The sequence below is a fragment of the Condylura cristata genome, unplaced genomic scaffold (genome assembly GCF_000260355.1).
Source record: "Condylura cristata isolate star-nosed mole 26May11 unplaced genomic scaffold, ConCri1.0 scaffold00019, whole genome shotgun sequence".
Classification (NCBI taxonomy): domain Eukaryota; kingdom Metazoa; phylum Chordata; class Mammalia; order Eulipotyphla; family Talpidae; genus Condylura; species Condylura cristata.
The window spans coordinates 35,526,480-35,551,090 of NW_004567120.1; the positions used below are offsets into that span (position 1 = coordinate 35,526,480).

The 24,611-nt window shown below is 38.6% G+C and overlaps 1 protein-coding gene across 3 annotated transcripts in view; it reads right to left on the reverse strand.

Annotated features, from left to right (window-relative positions):
- ATP11C (ATPase, class VI, type 11C) overlaps nucleotides 1–24,611 on the reverse strand; it is a 160,688-nt gene that overhangs the window by 24,411 nt on the left and 111,666 nt on the right. For all 3 annotated transcript variants that reach the window (XM_012727202.1, XM_012727199.1, XM_012727200.1), the window contains exons 13-23: nucleotides 24,151–24,312; nucleotides 23,359–23,510; nucleotides 22,378–22,449; nucleotides 20,506–20,579; nucleotides 18,813–18,916; nucleotides 18,223–18,404; nucleotides 16,822–17,085; nucleotides 12,962–13,136; nucleotides 8,357–8,459; nucleotides 7,386–7,531; nucleotides 4,480–4,539 (exon numbers count right to left, since the gene is read on the reverse strand). In XM_012727202.1, the coding sequence (XP_012582656.1) occupies nucleotides 4,480–4,539; nucleotides 7,386–7,531; nucleotides 8,357–8,459; nucleotides 12,962–13,136; nucleotides 16,822–17,085; nucleotides 18,223–18,404; nucleotides 18,813–18,916; nucleotides 20,506–20,579; nucleotides 22,378–22,449; nucleotides 23,359–23,510; nucleotides 24,151–24,312 (1,494 nt within the window). The remainder of the gene's footprint in view (nucleotides 1–4,479; nucleotides 4,540–7,385; nucleotides 7,532–8,356; nucleotides 8,460–12,961; nucleotides 13,137–16,821; nucleotides 17,086–18,222; nucleotides 18,405–18,812; nucleotides 18,917–20,505; nucleotides 20,580–22,377; nucleotides 22,450–23,358; nucleotides 23,511–24,150; nucleotides 24,313–24,611) is intronic.

Sequence of the window (24,611 nt, forward strand, 5' to 3'; positions counted from 1 at the left end):
ATCTATACTCACAGTTTCGTTCAGTCCTGTGGGTTTAATAGCACCACCCATTTGTGGAAAATCCCCAGATATCTACCTCTGGCTCAGATTGTTCCCCTGAACGCAAGCCCATATACCCAAATGCCCACATGACATCTCATTTTGGGTGTCTAGCCTATCTCAAACTTCATACGTCCAAAACCAACCTTCTAATTGGCCTTCATCTCGCACCTGCTCTTTTTGTGACAACCAAATCTGTCTGACCAATCAGAACCAAAGTCTTGGGTTTACCATGACTCTTCTTTACACCTCTTATGCAGCTGATTAGGAGATATCTACTGTTCTGCCTTCATATTAACCCCAGATCAATTCACTGTTACCACCCTGCAAAGCCCCCTAAATGGTCTCCCTACTTCTCTGCTTGACCTACAGTCTATACAGTGCAATGACCCATGCAATTCAGTTAAAAAATAAATCAGATCAAGTCATGGTTTCCAATGGATTCTTTTGTCTGAGAGCAAGCAAAGTTCTTAGAAAAGGGGTGGCTATAAAGCCCCACTCACTCTAGCTCCTACCTGTCTGTCCTTATCTCTAATCTCCTTGCTCGTTGCTCCTTTCACGAGAGCACCAATGGCTTCCTCACAATCCCTCCAATGCCCAGACTCGCTCCTAACTCAAGACATCCTTTGCCCCTGCCTGGTGTTACCCCTGCTTAGAACACTGTTCCTCAGTGCTTGTTTACGTCCTTGCTTCCTTCAAATCTCAGTTTAAATGTTATCTTCTCAGTGAGAACCACCTTTATTTAACATTCCACTCCCTCTTAATAGACCTGTCTTCTCCTTATTCAGTTTCTTTTTTCTTTTGTTCTGGTACTAACTGCCTTCTAACTTAAAGTATGAATTTATTATATTTATCATCTGTCTCTTCACACTAGAATTTAAACTGTGTGAAGGCAGGAATTTTTTACATAGTCTATTGACATCTATAGCTTGAGAAAGAGCAAAGCAGCCCATGACATGCAGCAGTAATTCGCCTGGCACCCTCAGCCAGGCACTGGTGTTCGCTTGTCAAACATGTGCCATTGCACAGAATAGTAACACTGAACAAAGCCACTCTGTGACCATGATGGATCAAGACAAAAACAAGGTCACTCCATATCCTGCCTGAACACAACACGAATAATGTCTCAATCGCAGAGGCGACCAACCCCCGACTCTGGCTGATACCCAAGGGCCACACTTCTCTGTCAGTAGCAGCGTTAGCCTCCTAGGTCTCACTCCTCCTGCAGAAGAGTCACGAAAGTGCATATTTATATAGCTACACCCCTTTCACTCCTTTCTACAGCAAATTCCCACCTTTTCAGCTTTTCCCCAAATCACCTAACTCAAGCACAAGCTCTATAATCAGATTTTTAAAATACCCTCTTTCTGAGAGAACTTACGGTTCCTCAAGTGTACATTGTTTCTTGCTAATTTAATCAACTACAAGTAAGTTCCTGTTGGCCTTTGGCCTGGAGGGCTTTAACAATCTTGATATCTACCACAGAACTTGACATAACAGATAACATTCAATAAATACTGAGTGAAGGAATGAGGAGATATTGGAAGCCATAACACATTTGTAAAGCACTAATCTGATACTATAAACTTTACTAAAAAATTAAGGTATTCTATGAATCTCACTTTGATTAAAGTACTTACTGAGTTCAGTATTTTTCTATATAGTGCTAGATATCATCATACAGCTCTTACCTGTGACGTGAATAAATACTACCCCATTTTCACATGTATTTATCACGTTATTTATTGATTAATACCATGCATTTTCAAACAAAGCCTAACAAATGTACAGTTACTAGCATAATGGAGACTGACTCAAAAAAGTTGGGAACAACTTGTATAAACCAGTAAGTCATTCATTAGTTGATTTAAAAATATGTATTTTGTGTTTATTAAGTGACAAATACTGGGGTCAAATAAAATTTATCAATCTATCAAGGAACTCAAATTCTAGGTGAGGGAGTGGTAATGACTTAAGTAGGCATGGGGGAGCCCAGAAGAAGGGACCACAGTCCTGGCCTGTGGTGGAGACAAAGCAAGAGATGATGTGATAATCCCAATCTCTACACAGAACATGGAGGTACTTTCCACAAATATTTAGACTGAGCAAAAATACTCTACTGAATTAAAGATGGCTCCCAAAAGATATTATATTCCTTTTAATTCTTAGGAGATTAGACCAGTCTGTTGGCACACAGCACTACATATTCATTGGAAATTACCCATTTTCACAAATAAGTAAATTAAAAAATAACTCAATTGACTAGTGTATAATTTAGTCTTAAATTTCATTCAAACAAAAGCAGCATCAATCTACTTTTGTTCAACGGTGGTACTCTGAGTTGCATGAGTGATAACTATAATTCTTAGATGCATAATTACAGGAGAAAGAATGCCCTCAAAACAAACAGGTTTAGCAGATAATAGTTTCTTGTTAAGCATGTTACAAATATTTTCATGGGGAAAAAAAAAGGTCAGTACTATCCTAGTTTTGCTAGAGTAGTTTTTTATTGGTCCCTTATTTACATTCTTCATAGCTTGCTCTCCAAGTTCCAGAGTTGCAGAGAATACGTGATGTGGATCTGAGCTGAAAAAGGTTGACTGCCCTTTAAATACTTCAAAGGTATTCAGTTAATGCTATATTCAGCATTAGCACAAGGCTAAAGTAAAAAATAAACACACTGCACATCACATCACCACCTCAGGAAGACCTTCCCCTTACCTAGTACACTTCTCTTTAAGATGTCTATCTAGCAACTTCCCTCATCTTCAGATCTCTGCCCAAATGTCACCTCATCAGAGAGAACTTTCTAGGTCATCTTCTCTAAAATAGCAGTTCTCTTCTCCAGTCACAGTCTAGCCATTTATTATGCTTTACTGTTTTTCTGTAGAACATTTATCAGTATCTGACATAATATATTGTGTGACTACTGTCTGCCTCTCCTCCTATCTCTGTATTGCAAGCCCCATGGGGGTTAGAGTTAGTTTGGACCACTGATATGATATCCTAGCACTTTGTCTGGCACAGAGTAGGCAATTAAGAAATTACTATTAAATAAGTGAACCTACCAGTTGAGCAACTGACAAAAGCAAACATCAACTCCTACAGACACCCGAACAGTTAAGGTAACCTAACCATACCCCAGGCAGCTTGTAGTCTAAATCTCAGTTGGCTTCATAAAGAGTAAGTCCTTTCTTTCTCTCCTTAGACAACTTGGTAAACATGTTTAAAAAGGATAGCAGTGCAACAGGCTTCTTTCAAAAGAAAAACAATGTTTTAGCCAACTCTCTTCAGCAATCTGCTATAATGATTTGAGAAAACATAAAATTTTTTTAATGCTTGCATTTATCAAAGGAAGTGAGAAATTAGAAACATTTTGATTAATAGTAATCTGAATGTTCCAGAAAAGCAGATTCATCAAAATTTATAAAACTCTGTAACTAATCTCGTTAGCATTCAATACAGGAAGGCTGATGGCAATTCCTACAGCTGGTAGATGATTAATTCATAAAGCAATCTGCTTAACTAGCACCATGGGGCTGGTGACATGGCACCAATGTCAGAGATGGCATAACAAATGGCCAAGAGGCAAGTTCAAGAGAAAGAGAGCAGTCATTTTCCATTGAGAATACATTGTCTTAAAAAATACTGCCATAAAATTTGAACACAAACAAAAGAAACCTCTACCATGAGGAATGAATGTGCCTTGAAATTCAGAAAAGCAGTCTCTAATATGTGTGACAATGTTATCAGTAGCTCAGGTTGGCACATTCACTGAATTGTTCATGGATTAGCAAATTGCAGAGTCACTGAGCATTATAGTTCCTGCACTTAGTTATATTTTCGCTAGAAGCAAGGCAAAAATCCATTTCAATTGTTACAAGAAACCTACAGATGCACTGCCCACCCTACCATTTATGTATAAAGCTAACGTGTAACACCTTTTAACATAATCAATATTCGCAAAGTAATACAAGACATAGAACTCGGAGCTGTACATGCCATCAAAGGTTTTATCTAGCAGTTACAGTTACTTGGCCTACATTTTCCTGTAAAATCAACCTGAGAAATGGAATAGATGTTAATATCTGATGATATTAAACTATATTGTTTGAGGATTATTGGAAAACATTGTATACACTAATAAAAGTAAAACATCAAAATATTCTTTTTAAAGATATCTCAAGTCTAACAGGATGTACCAAATATCTTTCAAAAAGAAAGTAACAACATTGCTAAAGCAAAGACAGAAACATCTATCATTGTCAAAAACCAGGCCAAGAAAATCAACTGTTGAAACCCCCTTTACCCATGCCCCCCCCCCAAATATTCCTTTTACTTTGGATTTGCCTCTCTAGGCTCTGTAAGTCAAGAAATAGAAAAGTCACTTATTAATAGTAAATGTAAGCTACATTATAACAAATAACTAGGGAGACAAACCTGTTGAGAGAATCCACAGAAGAACTGGTACAAAAACTGTGGTAAAATGAAACAAAGGTTCTAGGGGGAAAAAAATGAAGAAAAGAGTTAATGTCTGTTTTTATTTGAAATATCAATGGCTCTGGATCTCGCTTCAAGAGTGCATTTTTGATCCATGTCAGAAACTAGTCTTCCTTCTGTCACACATTGTAATTTTTACCAGGCTATGAAACTTAGTGCTGTTCTTAAAAATCCAATGTATCCTCAAAGGATGAATGTCATATATAGCTGAAGATATTTCAGTGCATTATCTTATAGGATCTGGAGTGCAGGGCTTAAGAGAAATGCTACACTTGTTTTGAATAACCCCAATAACATCAAGGTAAGGGCACAGCTCCCAAGGTCATCACCTGGAAGGGAAACATCATTTATATGTTCTGATACAATACAAAAACACTATCAGTAGCATCTTAAAGTTACACTTTATTGAAAAAACAAAAACTCTGGGACTGGAGGAGGCAACACTCGATGGGGAGCATCCAACGGGAGGGCTCCAATGTGAAGGACAGGTATGATGTTCTTGCTAGAATTAAAGTTCCATAAGAACAGTGATTTTTTTTTTTTTTTTTTGCCTATTTTAGTCCATGATGAATGCTTAGGACCTAAAGCAATGTTTGGCACACAGTACCCACCCAAACATATTTGTTGACTGAATGAATACCTAAGTCAGAATTTGAACTAGGTGTTAAAGATGAATTAAATATGATAGCAGGAACTAAGGCAAGACAGTAAGTATGCATTCTAAACATGTTAGGTAAGGCATGGGGTGCCTGAAAGTCAGATTAAACCTTAGGCCTTGGAGAGTTACTGGGGAGCAAGCTCAAAGTAGCATTACACAAGGACAACTGAATGGAGAAACAGAAGCAGGAAGACCGTCACAGAAGGACTCCAGGGGTGGGGCAATACTAACCTGAAGATGCAATGGCAAGCTAAGAGGAACAAAAGCTTTTTAATTCTGCCAAAGAGGGTGAAGGTATTAGAAATCACCAAGGGACAAAAGGCAGACAAGAATAAGAATACTGCTGAATCACTAAGGTGATAATGGGCACAGTGATCGAGTGAAGACATAGGGCATCATTTACATAAATCCCTAAACTGGGAACAGACATATGTCAATTACTGACCCCTGGTAAACAGTAGCCATTTTAGTGTTTGTTTTATCCCCTTAACAGAACATTCCTTCCATCTAGTGGCCGTTGCTTGAATTGCAGGCCAAAATTGAAAGAGGCCAAATAGAGTCCCCAGAATAGATTCAGATGGGGAGGCAGATCTGTATGGCAGATCTTCATAGGTTCTGCTAATAGGGGGGAGGGGTGTAAGCGAATAACCATACATCCTTACTGGAGACTGTTAAGTTACTGAGTGTAGGGATCAATAAACAGGGGGCCTCCCTGTGGCCCAGAGGTTAAGTCTCAGTGCTATCACTGCTAAGAACTGAGTTCGATCCCCGGCCAGGGAGCTACCTCCCCAGTCTAGCCAGCTGCTCCCCTCAGCAGTGTGCTTCAGTAGATTTGCCTGTTCTGCTCCCCACTCTGTCTCTGGTGAATTCTCTCACCTCTGTACCCCAGTTCTCCTAAAAAATAAATAAAGGCTGGAAAATTCTAAGATGTACAGTCCTGGACTTAGGAGTAGATAAACCTGTTGTGCATTCTAGCAACTGGCCGTTGGGGAGCCAATATCAGGCTATATAATCTCTGAGTCCTACTTTCTACATATTTTAAGTAGGGAAAAATACTGATTTGTAATTGGTGACAATTACAAAAGAAAATACAGTGATTTTCTGAATATTATTGGGTTCTAAATAACATATTGGGTTAATTACCATCATTATACTCACATGTATTTTGTCTGGATGCCAGATGGTAACTGGCTGGCAGTGCCTCAGCGAATCTATAAACCTGGCTTCATGGTTATATATTTTTCAGAAAATATAAAGCTAATATGACCCGAGGTTAATGACAGAAAATGGACACACAAAGCAGTTGATGAGCTTGTCAGCCAGTGAAATACAGGGTATAAAATTCAAGCTTGAATCATGCAAAATGGTCACATGTTATTGAAAGATCAAGAAATAATAACTGGTGGACAGGATATAGAGGATAAAGAATGCTATGCACGACTGGTGGGACTATAAATTGGTGCAGCCACTCTGGAAAACTGTGGTAGTTCCTCAAAAAAAAAAAAAAAAAGAAAAAGAAAAACAATATGAGCTAGTAATCCTACTTCTGGATATTTATCCAAAGAACATGAAAATATTAATTTGAAAAGACATATATATGCATTGGATTTTAGTGGTGAATTTAGCATGCTGACTTTTAATGATGTATAACTAAAACTTATAATGTAGTGCTATTCTTTTTTTTTTAAAGATTTATTTATTTATGCTTACAGAAATGGGGTACAGGCCAGAGTTGTGGTGGGTGAGAGGATTCACCAGTGACAGAGCGGGGAGCAGGAACAGGCAGATCTACTGAAATACACTGCTAAGGGGAGCAGCAGGCAGGGAGGGAGAGGTCTGTCATGCCATGTGGGTCAACTCCCTGGCCGGAGATTGAACTCCTGCTGCAGTGGCTTCGGAGAGCCTCATAATGTGGTGCTTTAACTCACTGTGCCATTAGGGAGAGCCTCATGTAATGCTATTCTAATTAAAAAAGGAAAACAAAACAAACAATGCCAATCTTATCTCCCCACTCTAAAAGTCTTTAAACCTTAAAAATCAACTAAAATATAATTTTTTCTGATTTTTTATTTATTATACAAATGTCCTAAATCAACAAAAGAAACAAGGGGGAAAAAACTACAACCAAAGTGAGCCAACAATGGATTTAAATGGTTATTAGTGAAATTACAAATATCTTATCACATACCTTATAGAAGAAATACTGGACAAGGTGTGCTATTCTCACATAATAGAGATGTCCATGAGCCAAAAGCAGTTTCTTCAAATGCTTAAACTTTGGAACAGAATAATCACTATTCCTAGCTGCTTGGCGACCTTCTTTGCCTTTAATACCTAAAAGAAGAAAATTTCTGCAGGGTGAATATTCAAATGAATAAGCAACCCCAGATTTGTTAATTTCAGATTTTTTAACTTGCTTCAATGTTTATTTCAGTTGTATAGTTAAGCTTTGTTTTTTAACCAAAAAAGTGTTTTTAATAGGTTTTTAATTACCTATTTATAACATAATTAAGTAGAATTATGACACACTGTAAGATAGTTAAATTGTATCATTACTTGAACCATTACAAGGAAAAATTATCTAGAGAAAAAAAATTCTCACCTTCCCCTCCAAAAAGGTTGGTGGGTGTTAGGTTTGCTGCTTAACAGCAGTCTGACAAAAAAAATGGTGCAGATCATTGAAAAGCTGATGAAGCATATCAACATATAAATTCAACACTACAGCCCAAACCATAGATAATGTCATGTGGAAAAGCAGCCAGCCAATTATCATTTCTTAGTCCCCAACAGCTAAGAATCTGAGAAGATATACTGCAGCAACATAAGCAGGCAATCAGACCAGGGGAGGAAAAATAAATAGTTTCATGCATGCTGTCGAAGTGAGAGATAAATGATCAACTGTGCTGCTAATAGGTTTGGGACATTATCTTTGCTTGGCTAATATAAAAATATCCTCTTGGTATTGCTATATTCTTGCCAGAGGTAGGATTCTGGGATGAACATGTTCCATGATTAGATAAGGTCCTTCATTTGATTAACAATTATTCCCAAATTCAAATTCAAGATGAACACCAAAATAATCTCTCTAGAATGTAAGAGCGTTCCACCAAAAAGCAACACTGATAGCTTACAGCTGCCATCTCATTAGGTGTTTCTTACCTATTCCCACATGGGACTCCAAGATCATACTAACATCATTGGCACCATCACCTATCGACAGTGTTATTGGGCTGCCTTTCAAATTCTTCACCATCCTGACAATCTAAACATTAAATACAAAAGAGGTACAGAAAAGGTCAAAGCAGAATGTGAGATTACCCTCTTTTGGGTTCATGCCTCATTCACACTTTAAACAGGGCCTTTGCAAACACAAAGGTAGCTTATGCACATAACGGAAAACAGCCTTGAGTTCTCTGTAGCAGTACACAGCTACTCAACACTAGGCTTTATTAGAGGTAGACACTTTCCCTCTATTGATGTTATTTCATGTGTCCTTTCAGGCCAGGTTTTGAATATGTGACAGTAAAGACAAGAAAGCTGATCTAAAGTAACATGTATAGGATTACCAGAACAAAAGTGGGAAGTGAGAGAAAAATTCTCTCCATGATCCTTCCTCTCTGCTGTCATTCCCAAATGTACTCCGGAAAAACCCCACCCCCAACTCTTATTCCCAAGGATTTATCTAATGTCAGATGTTTCACCCATCCAGCCGCCAATTCAACTTTACTCAATCTCTTACTGCCCAATATGATTTACCTTTCCTACAGGTGGCTCTATTTCAAAAGGGTACGGCATCTTAAAGGTAGTAAGAGTTATAGAAAGAGGCCCAATGTATGTGCTTGTTACTATTTCTTGGGTGTCTCTTCAAGATGTGTCATTGGAATAGTCCATGTCATGTTGTGATTCTGCTAGGTACTGAGTAAAGAAGCCACCTCCTGGTGGTTACAGGCAGGAAGTGTGCTGGGTGAACAGTTGTCCTCCCATCGTATGTTTTAGATAATGACTGCTTCATGTATCAACCCTCAACTCCTTGGAATCTAGCAGCTTAAAACAAATTAAACAAAGCTGTATAGCCAAATAGTGCCTCATAAAAATTCTGTCCTTACAACTGCTCTTATCATTTAACACAAATAAAATCTATTTTCAACATAACTGAAGTCATTAAAATAATATTTATGAACTGAAGCCACATTGCAATCTTTTCTTTGAACAAGTCAATCAGATTTAGTTGGATTAAATAGCATATGAAAACTTCCACATGCAACTCCATTGAACAGAAAAATGTTGCCATGAAACGACAGCTTTATCCCACCCTCTGCTCAACTTGGTACTGTTTGAAAACTTTGTAAAACTGTCAGAAATAATCTAAGTGGAAGAGTCAATGACAAAATTAAAGAACCCACACCAGATTGTTTTATGGACCACGATCCCATTCATCTAACTGCTCCTTTGCTACCATGTGCAGCAATGGAAGTAAAAATTCAGCCAGGGAGCCTGAGGGAGGCAATAAAGTGACAGTTTCTGCATGAAAATATAACTTAAAAAGACTAAAACTCGTCCTCTGGAAAGGATATATGGCCATAGAATATGAAACCATGAAAGATTTACATGGAGTTTTTTTTTACTGAGCCCCAAGTCACCTGGATTAAAACCATCTCTTCAACTGATAGGGTAACATCATGAAAAGAAATTAATTCATCAATAACTATTTATTGATCAATGTAACTGCAGGCAATACAATACAATGTGAAAAAATTCAGAACAACAAATATATATATGTAACTATATATGTGTGTGTGTGTATAAAAGAGTTGGTAACACACCTTAAGGAGCAGATAACATGATAGTAGAGATCACAGATGAATACAAGAGTATTAGATAATTAGATTAACAGGAAAAAATATGCAGTACCTGTGCAAGAGAATATGTACCACTGTCATCTAAAAGCAATCAGGAATGATTTTATAGATGAGTGAATTGATCTAAATCATGAAAGACTAGTAAGATTTGCACGGTTAGGGAAAAAGGTTGGACGAGTATTCTAGAAAAAGGAAATGACAGCATATTCTAAGGCACATACCAGATAAGTACATGCTCAGAAAATTAACAGAAACTCATGAAAATGGAAGAAGGATACAGGAGGAACTGAAAGAAAAAGCAAGATAAGGAATGAAGTCAGGTGGTCAGTTCTCAGTGAAAAGAGATGAAAGAAAAACAGTAAGGAGAAAAGATAAGGTACTAGAAAACAGACAATGTGGTAACTGAGTCCATGTGGAAGGGTGAAAGATGGGAGAAGTCGGGCTCTCCCTGGTGGCTCAACGGGTTAAAGCACTGCATTATGAAGCTCTCCGAAGGCACTACAGCAAGAGTTCAATCTCCAGCCAGTGAGCTGACCCACGTGGCGTGGCAGACCTCTCCTGACCCGCCCGCTGCTCCCCTAAGCAGTGTATTTCAGAACATCTACCTGTTCCGCCCCCCACTCCGTCTCTGGTGAATTCTCTCACCCACCATACCTCTGGCGTGTACGCCAGTTCTGTAAGCATAAATAAATCTTAAAAAAAATAAAGATGGGAGAAGTCAACAGACTTCAAAGGTTTGAATCTAAGAACCTGCTAGTTGGGCTTCTCAGAAGGATAATAAGTTGGGATGATAATGGCATTCAAAGGAGTAAAATAGAATCCAAAAGATTTGAATTGGAGAAGTGACTTAAACATCACCTATACAGGCATATGATAGGTGAGTAGGATATTCTGGAAGAAGTCTGACTTATAGTAAGAAATAAAACCAGGACTGAACCTTGCTGTGGGAGGATGGGCACTTCATATTCCAGTGGCATTAGCACAGTGGAGTCAGGAACTCAGATACCTGCTAGGCTGTGGAGTCGTTAGAACCTAGGGGAGCAATTTGAGCAACGGGTGATGAATGTGAGGAGTAGGGGAAAGGGAAGGGAGATATTGCCTCTGACTAAGGTGACAGATTTTTATGGATATACTTCATTATGTGGGGCTAACCAAATATTTGAAGATTGAAAAAAAGATGTGCACCTGCTTATAGTGAGGTCTGACAGCAAGGAGGCAATGTCCTAAATCAGCACAGGCGATGCTGATCTGTGTGCATGCATGTGTGTAGTGGCAGATGGGTGTGTGCAAAAGAGAAGTCAAAGACACAGCTATTTCCTTGGTCTCAAACAAGCAGCTGAAGACTATGAGTAACAAGACAATGACATGAAAGAATACAGAACATAGACAAGTGACAAAGCAGTGTGTAAGTGAGACTCTAAGGTTCATCACACCCAATGGGAACAATCAAGGTGAAGCAGTAGGCCAGAGGACTAGGAAAAGACAGGGTATAGGAGGTGTCCCTGGAGTTGGGTTTTATTATGAATAAAACTCTTGTTAGGTGAGGGGGAATTCAGTGATTGCAGATGAGGAAACTATATGAGGAACGCTTGGAAGTTGACCTGAGTATGGCAATGTAGAAGGGACACAAAGAGGGAGCAACCGACGGGAGTGGAAAGCATGGTATGGGAGTGATGATGGGCACAAAGTACGTGGAAGATACATTAAGGACCAACAAGGGTGAGCCCCAAGCGGCTTGTTGCGTCATCTGCCCTTCATCCTAAGGATGTCAGAGACTACTTAAAGTGTCTAAACAAGTATATATGATAGGAAAACTAGTGTATTAACAAGATTAACTTGGGAGTATGGGGAAAGACAGTGAAGGGAAAAGGGTGAAAGCAACGAGACTAGTGAGGAGGCTCAATCAAACAGACAGTGTTTAAAGTCATAGGGTTGGACTAAGCTGGAGGTAAAAGGTTGAAAAGTATGGCAAAAAATGGGAGCTAGAACAAAAGGTAGAGAATCACCAGGACCTGGTGACTCTGGTGACTATATGTGGAATGAGGGAGAAAAGAGGGGGTCAAAGTTACTTTGGAGACATAGGGAATGGAATAAAAATGGTACCGGTAACAGAAATCATAAAGAGAAGGGATAAAACAAACTGACCTGAGAGAAAAACTGTAAGATCTGTCTTGGACACTAGACTTTATTTTGACAGTGGGGAAGTCATGCGGTGCTATCTAGCATGTAGCTAAAAATAAGAGACTCAACATCAAAGAAAAGTCAGGACCAGATCTGTATCATCTGGAGTCACAGAAAGGGCTGCAGTTACCCAGAGAAAGAGTCTGTAAGTGAAAAGCAGAGGAAAAACTTAGCCCCAAAGCAAACTGATAATTAGGGAAGAGATAGCGAATGAAACAAAACAATAAGGTACTAGGTTTCCAAGGACCATGCACCATCACAGAAACCAAGGAAGGAGAACTTAAAAGAGGATATAATTGATAGTGTCAACTGCAATAGAAATGAGGAGAATGGAAGACAGCCTGAGCGATTCAGCAGGGAGGTCACTGCTTCCCCTAGCCAGTACTAAAGGGTGTGATGAGAAGAATGTTGGGGGCACATGTAACAGGAGAGTCAGGAGCAGTCAGGAATGGAGGTAGCAGGCAACACCACTCATTGCAGAAGATGAGAAGGCAAGCAACTGGACAGCAAGCTTGAGGGAATAAGGCTTAATTTATGATCATGGCATCTCCCTTGGTAAAGATTTAATTCAACTTGTGTTTTTCCATATAAAGCAACAGCAACCAGAGAAGATGTAACAAGGTAATAATGGCTCTCTGAAGAATAAACAAATGAAAACTGAAATGACCATCTGCATATGTGTATAGAAATACCTGGAATGGAATATTAACTAATGTCAAGTTACCTGGGCTTTCTGTAGTGGTGCCATCCGACAGCAGAGCACTGCAGTACACTTCATACAAATCTGTAGAAAAATGCTTTTGTAATTGTTGGAACTGGAGTCTTGACTAGAATTTAATATGAGTGACAATGTGGAGCCATCAATGATTAATCCGTATTCCTGGTGTTCTGTCCATGCTCTGAAAAAGAAAAATGTTGTATTTGAATCTTTTACACATTTCTATTTAGGAACCTGATTTTTTAAACCATAGAGGACAGTCATCATCAAACTAATTCTTAAACCTATAATATAAAAGAAGTAACTTTCTCAATGACGTAACAGAGACTTTCTATCACATCGTTGCCAACTCAAGCTGCCCATACAGATAGATGGCAGTAAGTTCGAACAATTACAACTGGTTTCTGTATAAGAAAAATCAACATAAATTTGGAAGTTACAGCTCAAACTCTCATGTGAAGATAAATCGTCTGAAAACTTCTTAATATAAGGAAAAGACAAAATGGTTTTAGAGCACACAAATCACAGAAGAGCCTTCTCTAACATCTCTGCGCAACTGACAAAACCCATCAATATACCTGACTTCCCAAATATGATGCAGTACCTAAAAGGCATGGAGTTCATAAAAGGAAACCTTCTAATCCTGATATGTTCATTATAAAAGTATCATTTTTATAACAGGTTAGTGCTTCTCAACCTTAGACTTACCGTTAGAATCACCTGGGCAACTTTAAAACTTTAGGCCCATGTCTAAAGCCTATCCCCTGACAGTAATTTGGGGGAGGGCTTGGTTGTAGATAGGTATATAGCTAGGGAAGATAGAGTTAAAGGCTCTGGGGGTGGTTTTCAGTCATTATCAAGACCAAGAGGTATTAGGTGCTCGGGAAGACAAGTATAACAGGTGGTAAGTACTGAAGGAGAATGCACAGGGAAAAACAATTGAGAAAATTCTACTCATAAACATTTTTTTTTTCTTTGCACTTAATGAAAAAAACAAACAAACAGTTAACTATTTGATTTTTTTGCTGAGGAAACCTTGGGTGTCATTTGAAAACTACCAGTAGTGGAAGTATTAGACACAGCTGGATCTCATCAATACATTTGTCTAATTTCATTCGCCTCAACATTTAATGCTTAAAGGAATCTTGTTAACATTTCTGGGGATCTTGCTAAAGAACAGATTCTAGTTCATTAGCTTTGGGGTTGGACATGAAGTTCTGCATTTCTAATACGTTTCTAGTGATAACATTCCTGCTGTCTAAGGAGCAAATTTCAAATACCAAGAGTCCAATGTACCTCATTCCTGTATTATTCTGTATTTCTTTAGTGTATACTGCTAGCACCATAGTATTTTGTACTTACCCATATTTTGTCTCATAATTTTGAGCACAATTTAGTCAGTAATTAGAGATCTAACAAACATGTGTTTACCTTTTTCCTCCCCTACTCAGAGTTGACTTAATGTGTAGAAAAGCATGGCTCAATCAACCAGGCAGTATTTGTAAAAATCAACTATAAGTAGCCGATAGAATGGAAATAATTGCTAACTAATCTTTCCTTGGAGACTAGTGACAAAAACATTATTGAGAGAATATGCCAAATCAAAGCAGACACTAAATGGCTAGTGCCCAGTGACCGGGACAATACATGCATGGAGAAAATGTTAGCGGAGGGTTATTTGGACGGTCGTATCTGAAATGGCACTTGAAGCACAGGTCAGAAAGAGGTGCGGGGATTGTGTACACTAGCAAAAGCAAGATCAAAAGGTTAAATGGTGCAACCTGATTCTGTCGGGAATGGAGAACCACAGAAAGTTTGAGCAGGGCTGGGACATGGGCAGCACTTTATACTTCAGGACCAGTGGGTTTGGCAGAGGGGCCTAAGGGACTTGAGGCTGGGTGCTAGGAATCTGATGCGGGCACAGAAATCTGGATTAGACTGGGAAGCCAGTTTGAAGTGGAAGGGACAAAAGAGCAAAAGTTGGCAAAGGTGATTCTGGGCCTTAAGTCTGTAACTCAGGCCAAGACTGTACTCAACTTCAAACAGATAAACTAAGAGGAGAGTGGTCTGATTTTTCTATAATCTGTGGATTTTACCTAAGTGCCCGAGAGCTGCTAAATGCTGCTATGGAATGAGCTGCATTCCCTCCAAGTTGTATATTTAAGTCCCAGCCCTCAATGTGATGTGTTTGGAGTAGGAACCTGTAGGAGAGAATTAAGTTGAGATGAGGACACGAGGGTGGAGCCTTTATGGTTGTGATTACTGTCCTCCTTAAACAGAAAAGATACCAGAGCTTCCTCTGAGAACTGAGCGAGAAGGCAGCCACCTACAAGCCAGGAAGAGGACTCCACCAGAACGCATGCTGGCACCTGGATCCCAGACTTCTGGCCTCCAGAAAAGTGAGAAAAACATTTCTGTTGTTGAAGTCCCTCAGTCTGCGGTATTTTGTTATGGCGGCCTGAGCAGATTAAGACAAATGGACAAGTGAAATGCGTGTAATTTGGGAGTGCCTTTATAAGTGCCGTTTGGTGAAAGAAAGGAAACATTTATCATAAGCAATTAATAAAAATCTTCTGTTTAACTGAAACCCAAGGACCAGAAGAACAGCAGCTGTTTTGGAGTTGGTCAGAGCCTCACGAGTGCGGGCTATTCATTTTCAAACTTGTTTAAGCACGAGAGATGAGGAGAGAAATTTAGCAAAGTTGTTAAGAGCATGTGTGCTAGAATTGGCTAGTTGCACCACTTCATCTCTCTGAGTCTTAATTTTTCTATCTGTAAAGTGAAGAAAATAGGATTGCATTCCTGGGTTGTCATAAAGATTAAATGAGAATAATTATAGAAAGTACTTAACAATGTCCTTGGATCATAAATGCACAAAAAATGGAAAACAGTATTATCTGGGGCCTTTGGATTCAGTGTGAGCACATTTGATGGCACTCCAGAAAATTATATATTTTAAAGATTTATTTATTTATTTATGTATTTATGTATTTATTTATGCATACAGAACTGGGGTGTAGACCCGAGGTGCAGGGACAGTAAAAAGATTCACCACAGACAGAGTGGAGAGCAGAACAGGCAGACTGACGAAGTAGACAGGGGAGATCTACCGTGCCATGTGGATCACTTCTGGGGCCGAGGATCGGACTCGCACTGCAGTGGCTACGGCTCACTGGCAGTGCAGCACTTTACCCCGTTGTGCCACCAGGGAGGACCCTAGAAAGGGATATTGATTTGTTTTGTCCAAGATAAATTCTAGTAATTGGCTTGCCTATGGCTATGATTTGGCCAATGGTAACTATAGACAAACATCTCTGGACATTGAAGTATTGTGGATCATTGTCTTTCCTTGAGATCCTTGGGCTCCACAAGTTATTCTTAAGCAGCTAGTTTTTGAAAACAAAAGTTGACAGTCATGTTGACAAGTACTTGGTTCTCTTTGGGATTCAAGGGCATGAAAATCCCCATGGAAAATGGCTTTAGAACCTCAAAATGCATGGAAACTGTTACAGGAACTGTTATTTATTTTTACTCAGTTTCAGAAACTGTGAAAAGAAATAGCTTGTTAACATTTGACCAGACTAGAATAGCAATGTTAAATACCCAGCCCCTCAACATTTTGAAAGTGAACTACTTCTCTAAATCTGGAAACGTGCAGGGATTTCTTTTAAACTGAATGAGAGGGAGAACGTGCCAAATAATCTCAGATGGGCCACTAGCCAAGTCCTCAGGGAAGGTTTTAACTTATAAGGATATTAACACCTGCAAAGAGTGATAAATTATAGCAAGTGGAGCTTTCTGAGTAAGCAGCTGTGATTTATACCTACACCAATGTGTAAACATAAGAAACGGATGCACTTTCTTACTTTTTAAGGCTTCTAGTACTTTTAGGAAATTCATGCAGCAGCTTCTTACGATATTCTATCAATAATTCATGTAATCGATCTTCTTTCCTTTCACTTTCTTCAATGGTTTTTGTGGTGAGTTCCAAGAGTTCGGTGCTGGTTTGGAAAAGACGGCAGGCATAGCAGGTGGATTTGGCTGTCTCCATCTTGTCCCCAGTGAGCACCCAGACTTTCAGACCTGCAGCATGCAGAGCTTCGATGGTCTCAGCTGCTTGATCTTGTAGTCTGGGAACACAAAAGAAACTGCTATTCTTGAAAAGTCCTCACAGAGGTCTATCAGAAGGATTGTTAAAGAGAATTTATTTTTATAATTCCCAATTCTAGAGTCCTGACAAGTTATCACAGTTCGTTTTCTTATAAAGCCTTTAGTCTTCCTGACAGTGTTACCTCTGGCACAGTTTTACTTACTAAAGTGAATTTTAAACAACAAGGTTTGGAAACTTTATGACATTTCTTGAAATAACTGGCACTCAGTGGCAGGATTGAGAATCATTACTCTTTGTTAAAATGTTCAGAGACTCACCCAATATTCTTATTCACCATCACTTTAGCCTATTTCATTATATTTTATACCTCACCATACAGGTACTTAACATGGTTGAAACTGAAACGGTCAGATATTGAGGGAAATTAGCAAATCTCCATCATGTAGGTACTTTAAGAAAAAGAAAGCTTAGTATCCTGAAAGAGAATCTGAGCACAACTCTGAAAGGAAAAGATAGAATGATACTTAATCTTTGAGTTCCTCTTGGCCAGAGAATAACATGAAATTAAGACCAAGTGAATTCCATTAGAATTTCAAAATACCTTCCAATGTGGCTGAATGTGTAACTTTTTGTTTGGTGAAGACATAATTTGCATCTATAATTTCTACAAAATTCCTAAAATATTAAATCTAAAACACATTCTTTCAGGCAGATTGTGCCTGTCTAGTTAAAGTAAATTTAAAAGTATGCAAGACATGCTCTAGTCTGTTATACCAGGTTAGATTATGCTCTTGTGTTGTTTGCTCTATCTTGAATTTCCTATCTGTTCACCATTCTGTCAAAATGTTAGCCATTCTTCCAAATACCAACTCACATGATGCCTCTATATTGTAGTAAAGCTCCCTACACATAGACTATTTCATAAATATATGCATGACCTAGTAAACATTCAAAAGACCTTAGGGATGACAGATTCATTCTTCTAAGTCACAAATATTTAACTTAAAAACCATTCCCACAAACAGTTCACAATCTGGGGTAACAGACAGTGAAGCTAGATCAAAGATTTTAAATCCTGAAAATAAATTACAACTCTAGACAGATACCACTCTAATGATTGGTCATTAACATAACAAGAGTATCATTTTCTAGTTACTTGTCTTCCACTGCAGTGGCGCCAATTAAATTCATGTTTGTCTCAATATCATCAAAAACCTTTTCCATTTTTTCTTCTCTGTCTTGTAAGGCCATCTTTGCCTCTATGAGCTGTCTGTTAATTCTTTCATAATCATCCGGAGCAATTTGTTTGAAGGCTACACAAAGTGTCCGAAATCCATCCTAGAAGCAAAGTAGGGGATCTCTAGTTATCCACATCACAATTTGAAGAAAACCAGCTTCCTAAGTACTCTTGCTTTACCCATATATACAAAAGAGAATTCCTGACATAGTTTTATTAAAACAAAAAAAACTGCATCTCAAGGTAGCATTCAATTAGGTTCTGAACAATGAAATAATAGTTCTTGGGAGTTAAAAAAAAAAAAGGCAGGACTTGAAGAAAAGTCTTTAAACTGTAAATTATGAACAAAATCTTGCATCAGGTTTTATATTAACACAAAGAAAATAATATTACCAAATGCAAAAATAGACTATAAACATAAGATAAAATTAATCTAAACAACAGTCCCAGGAAATGGCCGTCTCCAGCATTCCTCTTTCTGCTTACTGGGGGGAGGGGTGTAGGCTCACCATTGCATTGCGTTCCACATGGGCTTTGGTTAACTCAATTTCATGATTTTGCACCCTGGGGAAAACTGCTGAGTCTGCGCCTTTGCAAAAGAGAAGTATGTCTCCTAAACGAAAAAGTCAAAGTACTGAACTTAGAATTTTAAGACTGGTAGTGGGAGTGGCCACTCCTAGCTGATGTGTATCTGAGCCTTCAGCCTTGCCAATCTCACCCATGTGAATGGAAACATCTTCACCCATTCTCTGCCAGGACATTCATCACCTCTTAAAAGCACCATGGACACAACTAATAAACCAGAGCTGGCAACGTGCACCTCTGTTCAAATATACTTCTTTCTAATAAGCCATGGAAGACTGCCTGTGTTAAGGAGCTGCACCTGAATCATCTTTGCAAATGTTACCAACTACAGCCTAAAGTGCTCATGTGGCATCTATAGACGTTAAAGTCCAAACTCTAGCTCAAACAAGATAAAAATCACTTTGCATAAGCCACACAAGTCAGCTTTTGAAACAGTGGCTTGACAGTTTCTACTGAAAACTTGAAGATAGCTCTTGAAGAATATGAGTACAGTGCAGCTTTAGTATCAGTCAGTGTGCCCAGGAAAGTAGTCACAACTGAACATTAAAAGACATTTAATGTCTTACAAGGCAAAAAAGTTGAGTTCAACAAGTTAAAGAAAAGTCTAGTTCTGAGGACAAGGTCTAGGCAGATCTCTTCCCTCAGACACTTCACCATTTGCAGGATTGGACACAGGTAAGAACAACAAGTATTTCAAATCTAAGTGTTTTTGTCATATTTTCTCACACAACAAAAGTATGTTTAAATATCATAAAACAACTTTCACTCACAATATGAAATCAACATCATTTTGACACTGTTATCACACCACAAAGTAAGAATTAAGTAGGACATACTCCTACAAGGGTCTCTGCTAACCATCCCATTCTCATATTAAGGAATCTGGAACAGATTTAATACTAAAAAGATAATTATGGGAAACCAGAGATAGTTTGTCAAACCATCTGGACCGCACCACCCCCACCATGGGTCCACAGATGCAGCAGAAATGCTTCCACATGGGTTTTGCTGAATCTGGGCGAAGGCATCCCATCCACTGTGGCTATACCCAAGGTCATGAGAGATCCATGGGATAAAGATACCAGTGCCCCTGAACAGGGCAAGCTATCTTTCATTGGCAAGCGAAGAGTTCAGAATGCCAGAGTAAAACTGAAATACTATTTCCCAGCAGTCTGGCCTTAGTCATCTTCATCCCCTCTGTACCCCAGGAGTACAAAGCAGCAGAGGCATTAGGAAAGTCGGGGGTGGGGGAGAATAACTACTCTCTACACTCCAGGATTCTACTGCTAGTAATCTCAAACCACTTACATATACTGGGCTGCTGCATATAGACATTACTGATAACTGGGTCAGTACCCTGATTTATAAAGATGTTACCCTTTCAGTTCCTATTTGGATATCTAAGACTGATGAGTACAATTCAGTTTCCAACAAAATGTGCATACTGGCTTACCCTGGGTGCTGTCACCCACCATTTGCAACCTGAAGCTATGCGCTTAGTACAGGAAAGCAAAGACAAAAAAAGCTATTTAGGTAATCATACACTACTACATGAAATGTTTTTCTTTCTTGAAACAGTTGGTTAACATACGAATCTATAAACAGAAAAATGCGTACCTTCTTGATTCTTTACAATTACACTCATACGGCGACGGACAGAATCGAAGTTTAATGTGTGAAGAAGTTCATATCTTTATGAGAAAAATAAAATACCTACGTCACCATGGGAAAATAAGGCTCAACAGAAACATCTTAATACATTTAAACATCTTAAATGAACAGAGCACTCCTGCACTCCTCCTCAGGTACAGGTTGTGCACAAACGATGCCTTCTCTCAGGTCTTTGGGATGTCTCTGCACATAAAACAAGCTATCAGAGTGCAACATTGTTGGCTGAGGGGTACCTATATCCTTTCATTATGTTCCTCAAGATTATAGAGTGACTGCATATGAAATGGGGAATAAAGAACTGTCCAACCAAGCGATATCTTGGGAGTGTCTGGAAAAGTCCCACTGTCAATTAGTTTAACCATCTACCGAGTGCCTACTATATTTCAGGCAGAATGCTAGCTGCTGGTAAACAGACATGAACTTGCCTGGGTCCACTCCTTCAAGGAGTTTATTGTAAGGGAGGCAGAGAATAATGCAGCCACGAGCCTCCATTCTGTCAAATGCTGTAACAAAGGAACTTACAGAGGAGATGTCAATAGGAAGGCTTCTGGGAGAGGTCAAGCCTGACCTAAGTGCTACAAGAGTGACATGATAAAGAAAAGGGACCAAAGTATTCCAAATGGAGGGAAAGACATGAGAGCACACAGCCCATGGGAGGACTCTTAGCAGTTGGCAAAGGCTTGATATCCATCTAGTCAACTGGGGAATAATAGCAAGCGAGATAGCACAGGTTGAAAACGGAGAAGTGTGGGCTACTTTGGACATGTGGGCTTTTATGTTAAGAACAAAAGAATCCATTGAAGGGTTTAAACAGAAAGACACGACAGATTTATGTGGATAGTCAAGCTATTATTCAGATGAAAGCATACTGAAGAGTTAAAACAGAAGTTAATTATTAGAAAAAATGTGAGGGAATATGTCCTTGAAAAACAATGTGGGCACATGTATTTGACATGAAACACATTTACCGTATAGCTTTTGATGGGAATGAGCAGGTCTTGGGGTACATGTACGTGTGTTTATGTACACACAAAACAGCTCCATGCAGCATCTCATTTGGTGTTGGCCATATTGGGACTGTTGTGAACTGGCCTGACTTGGCTCCTGGCAGTCAGGCCACGAGCCCCACTCTGGCTTCTGAGTTTTGCTCAAGAGCATACATCCCCCAGGTGCTACCTTACATGCATTACAGATTTCTGAAATGGGTCTCATGAGGCCCTAGGGGCCGGAACAGAAGTCAGATAATTACACTTTGAGTTCAGGTGAAGGAATTCAAATTAACCAGAGTCTAATTAAAATCTGCTAGTAAATCAAAGTGGCTTTATTCATTGGGGTCGCTGTAGCAAATGAAAGGAAACTTGGAGACATTACTGCACCAGAGTACTTGTCCTTAAGGCTTACACCTGAGTATCTACAATAAGACAAAGTTTCTGATACCAAAGCTGCCTGGATTGGTGATCCCTGAGTGGCCATTTGGGATCTGGATAATCAGTTTCATGCATGTTCACTGATTTTTCTTATAGTATGTGCTAGAAACCTAAACTGGCATCTGAATTTTAGAAAGTCTATATAGACTATCACTCAGGCCACTGGATTCACATGTGAGCCAAATTGAAGTTATTTCCACATTAAATCCTAGTTTCTGCCATTCTGTGCAAAATGTCTTCTACCCCAACTACATTTATATAAAATTCTCAACTGGGAAAGCAAAGTTCTGTAGTTTTAGACATATCCACTTCCCTTGGCTGTCCTTCCTAAATCCCTCTAAGGTTTGATTGTGGGGTTAAGAAGTGACAGATATCAAACACACATACTTACTCTTCTATTTGTTTTTTTTGGTTCTCCACTCTCATATGGCCATTCTGAATTCCTACAAATGTGAACCCATACCTATGAAAAAAAATTAAAAAAGATCTTTATATCATTTCCTAAAGAATGATTAATTTTCTCCTGTGCTGGGGTTACCTGTATTTATTCTTTTCTTTTTCATGTCATCTCACTTTATAACAGTATTTCCATTTTCTGGCTCAGATGATAACAAAGAGAAAGTGAACGCCCTATCCTTGCAACCAAGGAGAGGCAATTCATAATTCCAATTCTGTAGCAAACACACTGGTTGAGCTTTCAGTGACTTAACCATCTTGGGCCTCATAGAACAGGACTGTCAGTTACCAGATGATGTCAAAATTGCTGGGAGCACTTCAGAAATAACATGAGGTGTACAAAAAGTGGCTACTGTATGACTTGCAAAATATACTAGGGACATTCGGAGTTCTGGCTGGAATGAATTAATGATAATGCAAGTTATATCAATGTGCTGCTATTTCCTTTTAGTCTTAACTGGTTTGGGAATTTTTTACAAACTTTCATATAAAGCAGAGTAGCTTTTATTAAAGAATAAGGATATTTATAAGAATAGGTTATAAAGAAAACACAAAATAACTCCTTTGATTTCATTTTTTTCAAGAAAAGTCCAGAAGTGTTAACTCTCCCAGCCCCCACACTCTTTAAAAATGCTAATGCATTTCCCTACAACTTTTTCCGAGGTTAAAAAAAAGGAAAAACCTTTATTGAGATATATTCATGATAGCAACACCACAAACAAGTTTAAGAGACTCATTCAACATCTCTCAGAAAGGTTCCTGTGTTGCTTGCTGTTTTGTCTGTTTGTGGTAAGAACATTTAATGTGAGATCTATTCTCAACAAATGTTCAAGTGCCAAATACTATATTGTTGACTACTGGTGTAAGCTGTACTGATCTCTAGAATTTAACCACCCAGCATAATTTAAATGCTTACTTTTTAGCGCCTTTTACTAAAGCTATTTCATCTGGTGAGGAGGAGACATAGGTTAATTCAGTTGACTCTGTAGATCCATCAACGGCATCATTTGCTTTTGTTTCCACAGTATGACATAAACACAAGGCGCGCAGAAAGAGCTCTTCTCTATTCTGTTGGACAGTAACAATGACTATATTAATTTCACTTGGATCACATGATAACTAGTCACTGAACAGATAGTAAAGTGAAATGTCATAATCTCCAGCTAAATGAATAGCAGAACATTATAAATCCCTAATATTCAAAGGAGTTATATATCCTCCTAATACCTAGCAGAGTTCCTGTCTCTCAGCTAACATATCCTAGGAGCTGTTCTAGCTTATTCAAGTTATCACCGAGCACCAAAGCAGTACCTTTTTCATTGCCTAAAAGAATTTGTTCAGTATCACATTCACGATCTAGTAATAGCAATAGCTTAGGTTCAGAGAGACTCTGGTTCATTTAATGCCTAGACACTCCTGGGACTAGAAAGATTAGAACAGAGACGCTTTTCAGACAAACACAAAAAATCATCATACAGACAAGTGAAAGTTTTACCCAAATGTCATTTTCCGCAATTCTCTCTACTTGTAAATTATACTTGCTTACAAGTTCTAGAGGAGTTAGTAAGAGTAGAAAGTCAAAGGAACAAATTGTTATTCAAAAGACTTTGTCATGTGCTACTACAAAATTCTTTATTTCTACTATGTAGAGTTACAAGTGCAAATAGACTGATATCTGGAGGTAAAATGGTAATGTAGAAAATTCCACCTTATCTGCTTTGTCAAAATATGTTAAGGGTCCATCAGTCTGAGAGAGTCCATCAGCCTCCTGAACTACACCTTTGTATTTGTGCCCATCAATGCAGCATTCAATGAATTCCATACTATTTTCAGTGAGTGTTCCAGTCTTATCTGTAAATACATAATCCACCTAAAAACAAGGACACAAACATGCATTTTCACTTTCTTTGGCATGATTAAATTTTAGTTAGCTATAAGGCAATATAGCTAACAGAAAATAATCTACAGAAAATAATCTTTTCCTAAGACGTCAAATGTCAGGTAACTACAGAAGCTGTATTATGAAATGCATGAGAAATGAACAAGTATTTTTAAAGATTAAAACAGATCATACGTCTAAGGTAGCTCTACTCAAATATAAAAGATTGTTAAGAAAGAAAAATGTGGCTATTCTATCTAACTTAAGAACCCTTTAACTTAACACCTACC